General features: G+C 43.8%; 1 protein-coding gene across 2 annotated transcripts in view; it reads right to left on the bottom strand.

The window, feature by feature from the left end:
- Positions 1 to 14,594, bottom strand: part of LMF2 (lipase maturation factor 2) — a 482,758-nt gene that overhangs the window by 152,393 nt on the left and 315,771 nt on the right. For both annotated transcript variants that reach the window (XM_069629496.1, XM_069629497.1), the window contains exon 8: positions 12,073 to 12,178. In XM_069629496.1, the coding sequence (XP_069485597.1) occupies positions 12,073 to 12,178 (106 nt within the window). The remainder of the gene's footprint in view (positions 1 to 12,072; positions 12,179 to 14,594) is intronic.

Genomic DNA, 14,594 nt, shown 5'->3' with positions numbered 1-14,594 from the left:
CAGCCACGGGCTCTTTTCAATTTAGCAGCACTTTGCAGTTTCAGGGTGCGTTAAACACCACCATCACAGATCTTGGACACCGGTTGGGGTTCCTTAAGTCCAGCACACTTGTGAGGTGAGCTTTGGGTGTCCTGCTTCGGGTGGGTCCTCGGGATCTTCCTGCAGCTTTTACCAGCTTACAGACGTTGCACGTGACTACGGATTTCTCGACCCCTGGCACTCTGTTCCAGCAGCAGCCAAGAAGTACAGCCAGTTGGGGGAAGGTCTTCCAGCAAAGTTGGTCTCGGAGTTAGTTGGCCCCATTAACCCAAGGGAAGAAGTCCTCTCTGAAGCTTCTCTTGTCGATTCGTAAAAGGAGTTAATCACAGAAGCAGGGCTTCCCCGGGCAGTTCAATGGTCCAGGAGGATGCAGCAAGCTTCTCTTCACAATTCCTTCGTCAGATGCTTCATCCAGTGGTCGACTGCCTTCAGTTCAAGAAACCTCGCCTTTTAAGCAGGTTTCTCCTATTCATGCCAGGTACGTCATTTAGGGGTTGCAACTGCGACCCCTGAGCTCTCCCAAACTACCCCTAAAAAATGTTTTTACAAAAACATACATTCAAGGTCCTGGGCCGTGGCCAGCACCATGTGGCTTTTTGATTCTGAAGCCACTGGCTTTTTTTTTAAAGCAGCCTGAAAAAGAAACATTATTAAATAACACAGGTTGTATTCTTGCCTCAGCCATCTAACTTTTTCATTTCTGATATGCCCGAGATTTTAGAATTTAGCTGTGGATGCGCCAAGGCTGGGACAAGACAAAGTGTCAGCCCTACTATACGCCGATGATTTGGTGTTAATTCTGAAAAAACTCCCATAGGTCTACAAAATTTACTGCAGTCTCCATCATCCTATATACACACTAACCAGTTCACCATCAATACCAAAGAAACTAAAATTATGATTTGTAATGTACGAAAACTAGAAGACTGCCGATTGCCCATCTATGTTATGAGATTGGCTTAATTTCTTTGAATGACATACCAATAGCGGTTGTGCGCTCTGTTTAGAAAATGCATTTTAGCTAAAAACGCAAACACTGTACTCTTGTCCCCATCGTGCTACATACTTACATCTAGTCACAAATTTGTGGTTAACTGGAGGAAAGCTGTCTTTGATATAATGGCTGCTGCTGATGTTTTAGATGTCCTCAGAGAGGACCCAGATAAAGCGAAAAAGAAATAGTATTTGTTTGGATTGAAACGCAGAAACAGTGCCTTTTATGAGGATTTTAGGTGAACCCATTTGCGGAAAGAAAATTGCTTACTTGCGAAACATATTTAATTCGATATCCATCAGTAACTGAGATCAGCCATCCTAAGTTTCAGATTCAACCTCTGGCCTACTAGATCGTTAATGGAAAAACGTAAACTTATCAGCGGAACACTAGATTGTCATTTCTGCAACGACCCAAAGCAAAAAGAAACCGTCACATCTTAGACTGCTCTGGCTTAATGGAAAAAAAAGAGAAATCTCTAATTATATGTACTTTAGAATGCTAGATGATAGATGGAACTTGTTCTTTTCAACGACACGGATGTCTATTTGCATCGCGATTAAGAACTTTCTAGAAGCATTATTTTTGGTATAAATATATGTGTACGATTACTACTAAGATGTAAGATCATAAATGGCAGGTCAGAAAGAAACGTAAACAGATTTGTACCCTCAGCCTAATATGACCCATGTAATTGTGTTGCTTGATGGATGATCCAAAAGTTAACCCCATCCCTTGAATCCAATTGAAAAGTGTTGTATATTATGACTTAGATTGTTTTAATGTTATCAAATTGGTTTTAAAGTTTATTATTTTTATCCTTTTATCCTTTTTTCTTCCTCTTTTTTTCTTTTATGTATTGTAAAACATTATAAAGTTGATTGATCAGCTACATCAATAAATACATTTTTAAAAAAGTACAGGGATTCCAAAGGTCTAACTTTCAACAGTGATCCTGAAGAAAGAATGGGAATACCAAATAATTTGTCTTTCTAGAATTCGATACAATAATTGCTAGAGTTTATTTCAGGCCCACTTCGGGGGGCGAGTCACTGATTTAGTCTGTTCTTAAACACCTCAACTCAGCCTTTCATCCATCTGAGGTTGATCGAGTAGTACCAACAAAGGTTGGGTGATATTGTATGTATATTAGTCCCGCATAAAGCACGCAAGTGCTATATAATAGCACATTAACGTTTGGCCATGGACGTCTGCTTGCATTCACAGTAATTTGGTATTATAGGCCTATGTTAGGTAAGATTTGCACATAACTGGTAAATCTTCCTTTCCTGGTTCAAACCCAGACCTTTTTGTTTTACTAGTGGGATATTTTTCCTTAATACAAATAATGTTTCTCTTTTTATGGGTGTCATTTTTAAGACTCTCCATAGTGCCTTTTTAAAGTTAGTGCCAATAGGTTGTTGGAGGCTAAGTGCCTGTTGTTGCTGGGTTGCCCTAGAGGCTCCCCTTTTAACTTTGTGCTAACCTTGAGTGAACTACAGTTCCCAAGGGTAGAAAGGATCTTTGGATCCCTTTTACATTGTATTTAGTGAAACCAGCACATGCCACCTTATGTGGAGTGCTGGGGAGATACAATGTATCCCGTCACACTAAAACTAACAATTCTGTTAGTGACAAGCTTACCTTCAATGGCTGTTGGCAGCGATACCTTGTATTAATTTGGTAGACCTTTACCGCGGGCTGTGCTCACAGCTGCAGTAAAGGGACCCAACCGTGTCAATTTTTACCAAAATGGCCCACCTGTCTTTTTTTTAGCCCTTTTAGTGTTTGTTCCCTTCCCTGACATCCAGGGCGGGAAATTCCTTTGTGTGATTTTTGTCTTCGCTAGGAGTCCCCTGGACTCCCCGCCCAGGCTCCAGTCTCTGTCAGAGCAGGAAGTGAGGGAGGAGTCCAAAACTCCCCAGCCCTTTGTTTTACGCCTTGTTTGAATGGGAACAAATCCTAGTGGAGGGCTGGCTGCCCTGATTTGACAACCAGACCGCCCCCTCTTGTAAAATGCGGGGAGATGTTAGGCAGAAACCTGTGCAGTTCCCTTGGGGACCACTGCAAAAGATTTAGGACTACAGGTGTTGGCAGTAAACCCACTTGGTACCAGTCTGTCCCATCCAGATTTACCTGGTAGCTGTAGCTGAGCAGTCAGACTTCCCTCAAGAAGAGTTAGGCAGTATGCAAAGTATACACAATAGGCACTCAGATACAATAGCACAAGCAAGCACTGACCAGAGCTTTGGTATCAAGGTATGTAATTATTTAAAAACACACTTATTGAAACACTCCAGCAATATTATTGTAATTCACTCTAAACACAGTTACTATTATTGTATATACATTCCTTATCAGACAAGTCTTAGTTAACACCACTTATTTCCAGACAGAGGTGAGCGCTTAACTATATATGGCACTCCAATAAGTTAACGAACAAGGGAGGGGAAAAAGGCAGAATGTAGGAAAATACACCACGCTAATACTTAGGAACTCTTAAGCAAGGCAGGAAAGTCAAAAGTTACTTTTGAGCCAAAGTCCATAGGCCGGGCCCACTCTTGGAGAGCAGGGCACAAATGTACCCAAGATCACACAATGACAATAGGCTTAATAGGTCTTGCAGGGAGTTCAGAAAGGTTTTAGTTAGGCTCAGAAAAATTTAGCCAGGGTGTCCCAGGCTAACCCAGGGTCGAAAGCCGGGGACAAAATCTACCCCGTACAGTCGGTTGCAATGGAAGCCAGGCGGAACAGGGTACCTTATGTGGAAAGGATCCTCCAGCGGGGGCAGTTGTTCCTGGCAGCGGGTGCAAGTTGCGGCGTCGTCCAGAGGAAGAGAAGATCTCGTCGTGTAGGAAAGATGAAGGTTGTTGCACTGCCAGGGAAGAGACCAGCTGCTGAGTTTTCCGGTTAAAGGTACTACCCTTTGATTCACGGTAGTGGTAAAACATGGTATCCCGGTTGCCGGGGTGCTTGGCACAAGCAACGTGGCCACGAAATGGCCCAGGAAGTGAAAAAGGAAGCAGCCTGGTTATCCCCACCAATCGAAGGAAGAAGACTCTCCGGGCTGGAGATCTCCTCTGTCGTTGGGAAAAGTGGTGAGACGATTCAGCAGGGCTCCACCGGTGGTGTCGTCGTAGCAGGTCGGCGCAGCTTCCCCCTCGTCGGATTCTTAGGTATTGTGGCGACTTCTGAAGTTCCAGTCCCCAAAGCCCTGCTTTTATGCAGAAAACCCCCATTCACTCAGCCTAGCTGTCACTCAAACATGCTAAGTGGTGAGCCGGCCGGCTCACCACTTGGGCCAATCAGGACAGAGTGCGACTTGAGTTGCCTAGGAAACTCAGTCCAGGGTGCCTAAATCCCCCTCCACCCCTCCTAAGTACTCCAGACAGACTGGCACCACTTTGGAGGGCTTCTGTTGAGAAGCTCGCCAAAATAGTGGAACAAAGGGCTCAACTTGGGTTGGAGTCACAGAAGCGAACACAAACGCCATTTTAGAACCGAGTTCTGGCAAAAAATACCAAACCGGAGAATTAATATTAAATAAACCGGCGGTATGTTCGAGGCTATAGGAATTAAATAATTAAAGTTGGTAGCCTCGAACAATGCGAAATCCCATAGGGATATATTCGCGGTCGAATATAAAAAGTAGTATCCACTGCCACCAGCCAAAACTCTTATCAAGGGGGACGGAGACGTGCCCCCTCGACTAAGAGACCCCGGGCCAATCGAATTGGCCCGGCCAGTACGTCCACAATATGATGGGTTGTACTGGTTCTGTTCAGAATTTGAGACTAGTAAAGTCAATGGTGACTTTACATTCCCTGGGAGACAGTAGTCAGTCCCAGGGTATGGAGTCTATACTGGGGGGTCACTATGACACCCCTGTGTTACTGCACTGAGGGTGCTGTGTAAAATCACAAAAACACATGAAGCCCTATGGGGTAAAAGACCCCATAGCCCATTAAAAACACATCTAAAATCAAAGAGACACACTCAAATCATGTCCAAGAGTGAGGGTAAAAGAATCTCACTCTTGGCAGGAGAGAAAAAATAAACCCCAAAAATCCAGCAAAGCTGCTGGGGGACTCACTAGGTTAGGAAATTCAGCCTAAATAGAGAATTCTCCCTAACAGGAGAGAATGCAGAGGTTGTGTTGCAATTCCTGACAAATACTGCAAACCTGGAAGCTGAAGCTATGTCCACCACTGGAACTTAAACCAAAGAGAATGACTAAGGTAAAGAGGCGGAAATGATTTCAAGCGACCGGAGCGCCTGCTGTGTAACCAGAGCCTGCTGTACCCCTTCCAATCGACCTGGGGACTCCAGAAACAATGACCCAGAGCCTGGTGAGACCCACTAGATTCAAGAAGACCTGCATTTTGAGCCATCCCACCGTTACCACCAGTGTTGGAACAGTTTTTCTGAAGTCCAACTAAGGGCTTAGTAAAACCATTCAACTAAGACAGTACAAGACTCCAGTCTTAGTATAAGGCTGTACCACCCGAGTATATGGCTGCTCTGTCTACGCTACCATTTCCTCAGGTGGTACAGACTTATACTAAGAGTGGAGTCTTTAACTGCCTCAGATGGATGGTTTTACTAAGCCCTTAGTTGGACTTCAGAAAATCTGTCCGAACAGCCTATACACACTGATATGGACGATACATATGGCAATCCATTCTTGTATGAAATATATATCACATAGTGATGGTGTGATCATTGTTTGGAGTGTGCTTAGGAACAATGCTATGTGACGCCACTTCCTGTTTTTTCAAGGTGTGAAAGGTCGTGTTCCATCTCTTCCTGTGATAATACTTCGGGTGGGGTCAAATGACACCACTTCCTGTAATCAAGGGTCATGGGTCACGTGATGTCACTTCCGCTACCCCTCGCATTTTGGTGAAATTACGTCCCCGATTCATGAACAGCCTAGCTCTCACACAGCAAGGTGGCTGTCCTGCAAGGACAGCCAGCCAATCAGGACTGGGTGCATTCAGGTAACCAAGGAGACTAAGGACAGGGGAGTTTCAGGCACCTCCCTCACTTCCTGACACATTGGAGCCAGAGGTGGGTTTCAGTACTGAAGCCTGCCAAAAGGCAAATCGAACAGAAAGATTAAAGCTGATTTGGCACGCAGAGTGAAACCCAAGGAAGACTTCACAAACAAGAAATGTCAAAAAAAGAAATTGACACAATGGTCACCCACGGGTGCTAAACTGCAGCTGAGGCTTCAGCCAGAAGAAAAATCACAATGGTAGGAAAATTAAGCCACTGCCATGAGCCATTTAAAGTAGTGAGGGCAACACAAATGTGTACATAAGTAGCAAAAGGGGCTAAGTAACCCCCCCAGCAGTCCACATAAAATGGGGTGTACCTGCCTACAAAGAGAAAAGTTAAATTGTTAGGGAAAATTCTCAGAAATGTGTTAGTACCCCTCTACCTTAGAGACCCCCAGCATGTGTGCTGGACTCTAGGACGGTTTCATTTTTAACCTGGAGAGAGACCTTTTTCCCCCACTCTTGTATTTTTCTGTGATTTGAACACTTTCTTTTGACTTTGGAGTCTGACAATCTCCATAGGCATCATCTTCAGTGCAGTGACACACGGAAGCCTTAGATTTCCCAAAGGTTTAAATACCTTCTATTGGTGATATTAATGTTTCGAAGAGCAATGAAGTGAAATTGACTAGACTTGCATAGACCAAGCACACACAATCTTACAATAGGGTGCTGGAGGTGTTACTTAGTATCCCCTTTGTCTAGTTTCTCATGTAACATGTTTAGGTTAACCCTTTCCACAATTAATGGCTTGTCACAGTGGTTTACTTTTTACTACCATTGTGGATTTTTACCGTGGGCTGCGTTTGCAGCTGCAGTAAGGCACCCATGGGTGCCCATTTTGTCAAAATGACCCGGTCTTTTTTTTGCGCCATATCTTTGTGGAAAAGTCCTTCTTGAGACTTATGGTGCGCGCCAAACCAGGTTTGGTCCCTCTGTTAATTTAGTCTTTGGCAGGAATCACGAGTGAAGCCCACCTCTGGCTCCAGTATGTCTGTCAGGGACAGGAAGTGAGGGAAGTGCCCAAAACGCCCTGTGCTTAAACCACTTGGTTAGAGGAATGCACCCAAAAGGTGATTGGCTGGCTGGCTGTCCGGCAAGGACAGCCACCCTGCTGTGTGATTGACAGGTAGGCTGGAATGAATGGGAGAAACCTGAATTAAAAAGGCGAGGCTTTTTGGCTTGGAAGGCAAAGTTGACCACTGGACAAAGGAATCCGAAGAAGAACTTGGAAGAGACACCTGATGCAACTCCTGGACCGGTGAAGCCCTGCTGTGCTAAAGCTCCGAATTCATCTCGACTAGAAAAGCCCTGCAAGAACAACTTCTCCCCTTGAGTTGGTGGGACCAATCAACTCCGAAGTAAGCCACTTGGACATCCTCTCGAAGCTGGTTGTATTTCCACTGCAGTTGCTGCTGGAACCAAAGAGTCAGGGAAGGGAGAGGAACACCAGATTGTGTGCGTTGCTTTTAAGTTGGCCAAGAGCTCCAGAAAGATCCTCCTGACTCCCAAGAAGCAGGAATGACTGAGGCGGAGCCACCTCAACAGAGTGCTGGGCCCAGATGCAAAGAAAGCCCATCTCAACAGCCAACAGTCCACGGTGGTGCCATTTTCTGAGACACAAGGAGCTGAAACCGTGAAGTGCCACTGAAGAGAAGTTGGTCCTTTTCTGTCAGCAGCCAGTCCGTTGCAGTGCAGGAGTCCTCCAGATGTCCACCCTCTCGTCCCCATGACTGAGGCCCAGGAACACGAGAGCTGCGCAGGAACAGAAGCCAGGTGGAACCATTTTTCTTCTAACCAAAAGGTACTCTAAAGTCTATGAGAACTTACCTCTTGTGTAACCTCACTTGTTCTCCGTGGAGACTTGTCTTGGTTGCTTCTGTAGAGTTGCTAACAGCTTCTTTACCTCACAAGCATAATCAGCCTTTGGCCCTTTGATTTCTTCTTTTCTACAAAGACTTCTAAAATATTGTGCAAGACTTTAACCTACCTGCAAAAATTGTTTCAGCTCACCTAGACTTTTATCCAATTGACTTTGGCCTGGCCCCCTGAATGACCTATTCCCTCTGACTGCGTTTTGTCTTCCTTCCAGGAAGGTGTTAAATTTGCATTGGTGGTTCCGAAAAGTACTTACCTGCATCAGAATATTTGTGAGATCTCTTGTTTTATTCTAATAACCTTTTCTTTGACATACTTCAGAGTATTGCCCTAAATGCAACAGCGATATATTAATGTCCACAGTGTCCTAGCTGTTGAAGTCACCTCAGGGTGTAGGAAGTGTGTGTGTCATCCCAAATGGGTACTAGAGAAACTAAGTGTGTATTTTGGAGTGTATTTGTGTGTTGCTATTAGATTACCCCTTCTGAAGAAGGCTTACTAAAACTGTTAAATCGATAGTTGTTTAATCAAGAAACCTTGAGTGCAAGAGTTTGAGTACTTGTCGCTGTGAATCTCTAACTCCTCCACTGCTCACATTGACCCCTCTTGAGATAAGCCTGGCTGCTCAACACTACCAACCTGTGTAGTACAAACTTATACCAAAGGTTGGGTTCCTATTGCCAGATGGTCAGGGTTGTTGTAGTGCACCCAAAAGGTACTGCATATAATCATACCCAACACCACCAAAGTTACAGCGATATTCGGAAGACCAGGCACTGCACAATGGCTCGAGGTCCCAGGTTATTGGTGTATAGCAGCCCAGCAATGTCGCAGCACGTCGTGGCATGGCTCAAAATGCAGGTCCTCTTGAAATGAGTTGATCTTACCAGCCTATGGGTAGGAGTTGGCATGTTCGCGACCACCCCACCCAGGTCGATTGGAAGAAAGGGTTCCAGAAGGCTCTGGTTCCACAGCAGGCTTTTCGGTCACTGGAAATCACTACAGATGTATTTTCTTCATCTTCCACTTCAATTTCCGCTTCAGTGTTAGACTTGACAGCAGCTTCCAGGATCGGAGTATTTATAAGGCACTACAGCACAATGTTTGCAAACTCAGCCTGGTATAAGCTTGTACTACACAGTTTGGTAGCGCATTGAGCAGCCAGGCTTATCTCAAGAGGGGTCAATGTGAGCTGTAGGGGAGTTAGTTATTCACAGTGACAAGTATTCAAGTAAACAAACACAAGGTTTCTTGATTAAACAATTAACTTATCAGTCATTAAGAATAAACCTTCAGAAGGGAGCAATATAAAGCAACACACAAGTACACTTCACAAACACTTCACAAATACGCACTCTTAGTTTTCCAAATCAGCAAATACCCATTTGGGATGGCATACAGACTCTTCTTACACCCTCAGGCGACTTCAATATTTAGGATGCTGTTGACATTAATATATCACTGTGGCATTTAGAATGTTCTAGGAGTGTCAAAGAAGAGATGGTTCAGAATAAGAAAAGTATTAACAGTTATTCTTAACCAGGTATGTACTTTCAATAACTCCCCAATGCAAAGACAGTTAAACCTTTCCTGGAAGAAAAGCAAAACGCATAAGCAGAGGAGAGTAGAGTAGAGTCATTCAGGGAGCCAAGCCAGCCAATGTTAAGTTAGCAAAAGTCAATGTGAACTGAAGCACTTTATGCAATTAAAAGTCTTGTTCAAGGTTTTAGAAATCTTTGCAGCAAAGGTATAATCAAATGTAGGGTCACAAGCTTTTCGGCCTATGAGTAATAGACTATGCAAGCAACTCTTCAAGAGCAACCAAGTCAACTGAGATCTAGCAAGGTGGCACAAGAAGAGGTAAGTTCCCTTAGACTGTACAGTACCTTTAGGTTGAAGAAAAGTGCAGTAGATTGCTTCTGTTCCTGTGCAGCTATGCAGTTCCTGGACGTTAGTCGTGGGGACAAAAGGGAGGACTTATGGGGACTTCTGCACTGCAATGAGACGGTCACCGACTGCAACTGACAATCTTCAAACAAGTGACACTTCAGTGTGTCAGCTCAGTGAGTCTACTGTAAAAAGCTATTTGCAGTAGACTTGCTGTTGAGAAGAGCTTTCCTTGCATCTGGGGTCCCGCACTTTGTTGAGGAGGCTCAGGCTCAGCCAGTCCCGCTTCCTGGAGTCCATAGGATCTTCCTGAGCTCTTGGCCAGCTTAAAAGCCACGCACACAATCTGGTTTTCCTCACCCTGGCTATTCGGTAACCAGCAGCAACTGCAATGGAAATTTCAACCAGCTTCGAGAGGATGTCCAGGTGGCTTACTTTGGAGTCGATATGTCCCACCAACTGAAAGGGAGAAGTCGCCCTTGCAGGGTTTCTCTGTTGATCCAAATTTGGAGCTTCAGCACAGCAGCAGGGTTTCACCGGGCAAACAAACGGTCCAGGAGTTGCAGCAGGCATCTCTTCCAAGTAGTTCTGATTCCTTCATCCAGTGGTCGACACTGCCTTTCAAGCCAAAAAGCCTTGCATTTAATGCAGGTTTCTCCCATTCAATCCAGCCTAGCTGTCAATCACCCAGCAGAGTGGCTGTCCTTGCCAGACAGCCAGCCGGCCAATCACCCAAGAGTGCATTCCCGTCTCCTAGGAGAAAGCACAGAGTTGTGGGCACCTCCCTCGCTTACTGCCCCGCCAGACACCCTGGAGACAGAGGAGGGCATCACTCGTGAATCCCGCCAAAGACCTAATTAACAAAGGGACCAAACCCGGTTTGGTGGGCAGAGTAAATCTCAATAAGGACCTTTCCAGAAAAGAAATGGCGAAAAAAGCAGACCGGGCCATTTTGACAAAAATGGCACCCATGGATGCTTTACCGTGGCTGCGAACGCAGCCCGCAGTAAAGCCACACAATGGTAGTAAATAGTAAACCACTGCCACCAGCCATTCATTGAGGAAAGGGTAACAAAAATGTTGCATAAGAAGCTAGCCAAAGGGGACACCAAGTAACCCCTCCAGCACACTATTGTAATATATAGTGTGTGCTAGGTCTAGAAAGTTACAAATGTAAGTAAAGTCAATTTCACTTTACTGCTCTTGGAAACAGGAATTTATCCAAGAGAAGGTATTTAAACCTTGGGGAAGTCTGAAAGACTTTCCTGTGCCACTGCCGTGAAGATGCTGTATGGCAATGCAAAAGATGATGCCTAAGGAGTTTGTCAGACTCCACAACCAACAGAAACAATGTACAAAATCACAACACAATAAATGAGTGGGGAAAAGGGACTCACTCTCCAGGTTAAAAACACAAGTCCTGAAAATCCAGCAAAGGTGCTGGGGATCTAATCAGCACTTCTGAGAATTCTCCCTATCACCACCCATAAGGTGAGAGGGGGCTATTCCCATCAGCCAAGGAACAAGGGGTAAAAGAATTTACCAAGTCCAAGCTAAAAGTTCTGGGGTTAACACAGGTCAGGAAGATTAATCATAAATATGAAAAATGTATCCAACAGGTATCACTCAACTCCAAATAGTCATAACAGGGTTCAAAACATGAAAAGAAATTAGGTCAAAGATATCTATGGCGGAAAAGGTGCAAAAAGAAAATGTTTTAACAGTAGAAGAGCCCCACTAATAAAGCACGTAATTCAAACATTGGAACAATGGCAGAAAATGAGGTCTCATTCAACAAATCCAGTGGAAAAGGAAAGTTTGTGTAGTAGTATTAGAGTATTTGGAGGAGTGTATTGCTCGGCTAGATGTGCAGGATTGAATTCAGATTGTCGAGTGAAAAGGCTTTTTACAGATGCTAGCAGGTGGGACCTTTGTTGCACCCCTCCATTAACCACTGGCCACATGCTGGATCATCTGGAGCCCTACAGCTGGTGTATAGCAGTGTACCACATAAAGGGTTGTTTTAGAGAAATGTGTTAGAGTGAAAAGTGGACCAACAGAACGTGCAAATAGGCAAAAGTAACACTGCCATATATTTAGCTGCACATTCCTTGGGCTTCAACAAATTAAAGTTAAAAAGAAATGCAAACCGAGAAAAGTAATCTCCAATAAGGTGCGGACCACCCTCCCACACCAGTCAATGTTGGACCTTACCTGTGCATAGCATAGAGGATTTCCAAAGCAAGGGATAAGGCTCCAATTCCTACAGTTGGTAGTGTGACATACTTTAGCCACTGATTGAACTCATGGTAGGTGAATGCTGTAAAAAAAAATAAAAAAATACCTTTATGGGCTGGAGCACCACGAAGGATGTCAAGATCATGGGAAGAAACATGAGATCTTAATGAAGCATTAGTCGAGAATGCATTGGGAGGGACATTTATGGGATCCTTTTGCCCAACTTCATGGGTTACCCAAATGTTCTGCTGGCTATGGTTTTTCACAGTTTGTGATCTAGTGAGATTACAGTATAAGGCCCCCTATAATTTCAATGTGCTACCCTTAGACTCATCATGGCAGAGGTGCTTCTAAGCAGTCTATTTGCATCTTAGTGCGATTCCATCACCCTAAAGTGTGCCAGGGAATAGGCGGATGACAGATGTACTTTTGTTTTGGATAAATCACAGTGGTAGTAATTGTTACTGCATTAGCCCCAATGCCAACCATATATTTGTCAATTCTAGCCCTAGCCACTGTTTTGTAGCCCATTTTGTATTGCCTTATTGTGTTTATGGTTCAGAGTTAAATCTTAAACAAAACAAACACATTCCATAAAATATAACCTAGCATAAAATACAACAAGCCTCCTCTCTTGTATACCAGACTAACTGGCCTATGGACAATGCCCAAACCAAAAATGCTAGTGTCACCCACTTTTTTGCCTAATGTGGGCCAGCTTGTCGAGTTACTTCACTATGCGGCTAGTAGTTTTGACCATAATTGCTGAATAAATATGGTTTAAATTGCATAATTTGCATCACATTTTTACAAAAAACTCCCTCGGGTACCATTCAAATGATATGTCAAAAAATGAATGGATTGCCATTTGTAATGGTGCCCAAGACAATTGTATACACCAGTCCGACCCTTCCGTTTATAAACAAGAATACCACATTACAATGTCTAAACAGTTCACTAGAATTATCCCTGCAATATAATGATCATACTCTAAAATGGGCACTTTTTTATCCTATAAAAGTGCAAAAGTGCCAGAATCAGTGTGATCGAAATACCCTTCTAGAATCTTTCCCATAAAGCTTCACTCAAAATAAACGCTGTATTATTCACAAAATGCACAAAACCTAAGGTTCTCACACTATTCAACTCAACAATATAAAACTAGTTGCTTTAAAGTTCGTTTCTAGTCGAATTTACATTGTGAGGTCACATCGCCATTATTGCTGCATACCCTCAAATTATCTTCAACAGGTTAAAATGAAAATACATACATTTAGGGGGGGGGAAGCAAGTCATATAGGGGTGCACTTATCCCAGCTGTTTGTGGCTCATTGCTAAGTCTATGGTACTTTTTCAAAATAAATTGATATGCATTACACCAGTTTGATGAACGTACTTTTTGCTTTTAATACCTGTTTTTAGAGGCTTAATTCAGCTTCACATATTTTAACGAGCACATGCTTCTCACCCTTGGCTTCCCTGCAGAAGGCTTCAAAGAGGGAAGATGACAGGGGGGAATTACAAATGTATAACAAAGTAAAAATCTTTTCCACAATAGCCTTGCATTTAAAGTTAACAAAGCAAGCTCAAAGTGGATCACAGCCATCAGAAAGCTCTTCGGCAAGGATAGTACAGATTTCCAAATCATTCACTCAATTGAAGTGAAATCAAAGTTAAAAAACGCCTGGTAGGTGTCCAGTCCCTATAATAGAACAGAAACCACTTTGCTCTCATAAAATGTCAGAACCGGCACATAGTACATTTTCCATATCAAATTAAGAAATGCCTCATTTGATAACCAACGTCTCGCTTTGATTTTTATGATGGCAACTTATTTGGCCTTGCGAGCATTGCGAAGCCTAATTAGAAACATTCCTCCACTATTTATAATTGAAGATTTGCTAACCACCGGTTCATACAGGGTTTCCTGTTTCTGCATTAAAATGCATCTTTGTTTTCTTTACTTTTAGTTTTAGTTTATAACGAAATCATTTTGGGACGAAAATGTTTGAAACTCTATTAACAGTCCCTCGAGTCCTACTCTGGAGCAATACAGTAGAACAAGGTCATCCGCGTAGGATCGCAAGGACATGTACACTCCAAAGATTGTATGGGCAGTGTTGCTGGGGACCCTTAGGGTCCTCCTTTGAAATTTTATCTTCATCCTCGAGTAACTACAGTTACTATAGATCCACATAGTATCTCTCCTAAAACTTTAGTCTGAGAGATTGGCACACACCAGTTTATGTGGAGTGCCAAAGGGATTCCTAGTATCCAGTTCCAACTGGCAGGCTGGCATAAAGGACAGCCAGCCCCCAAAGTTTGAATGTTGCATGGGTGCTGAATGGCTGGGTTCATGGATAAAAGGCGTGGATCCGGAGGTTGACTGCAAGACGACTACTGGAACCGAAGAACATACTAGGAAGAAGGGAGACATCCACAGCCACTTCCAGAGGACTGGAGATGCCTGCTGTTTAACCCCACTGCACAACCCCTCC

Source organism: Ambystoma mexicanum, chromosome 12 (assembly GCF_040938575.1).
Source record: "Ambystoma mexicanum isolate Mex_15411 chromosome 12, UKY_AmexF1_1, whole genome shotgun sequence".
NCBI lineage: Eukaryota > Metazoa > Chordata > Amphibia > Caudata > Ambystomatidae > Ambystoma > Ambystoma mexicanum.
The sequence above is the reverse complement of the archived record's forward strand: the minus strand, read 5'-3'. Positions and strand labels throughout refer to the sequence as shown.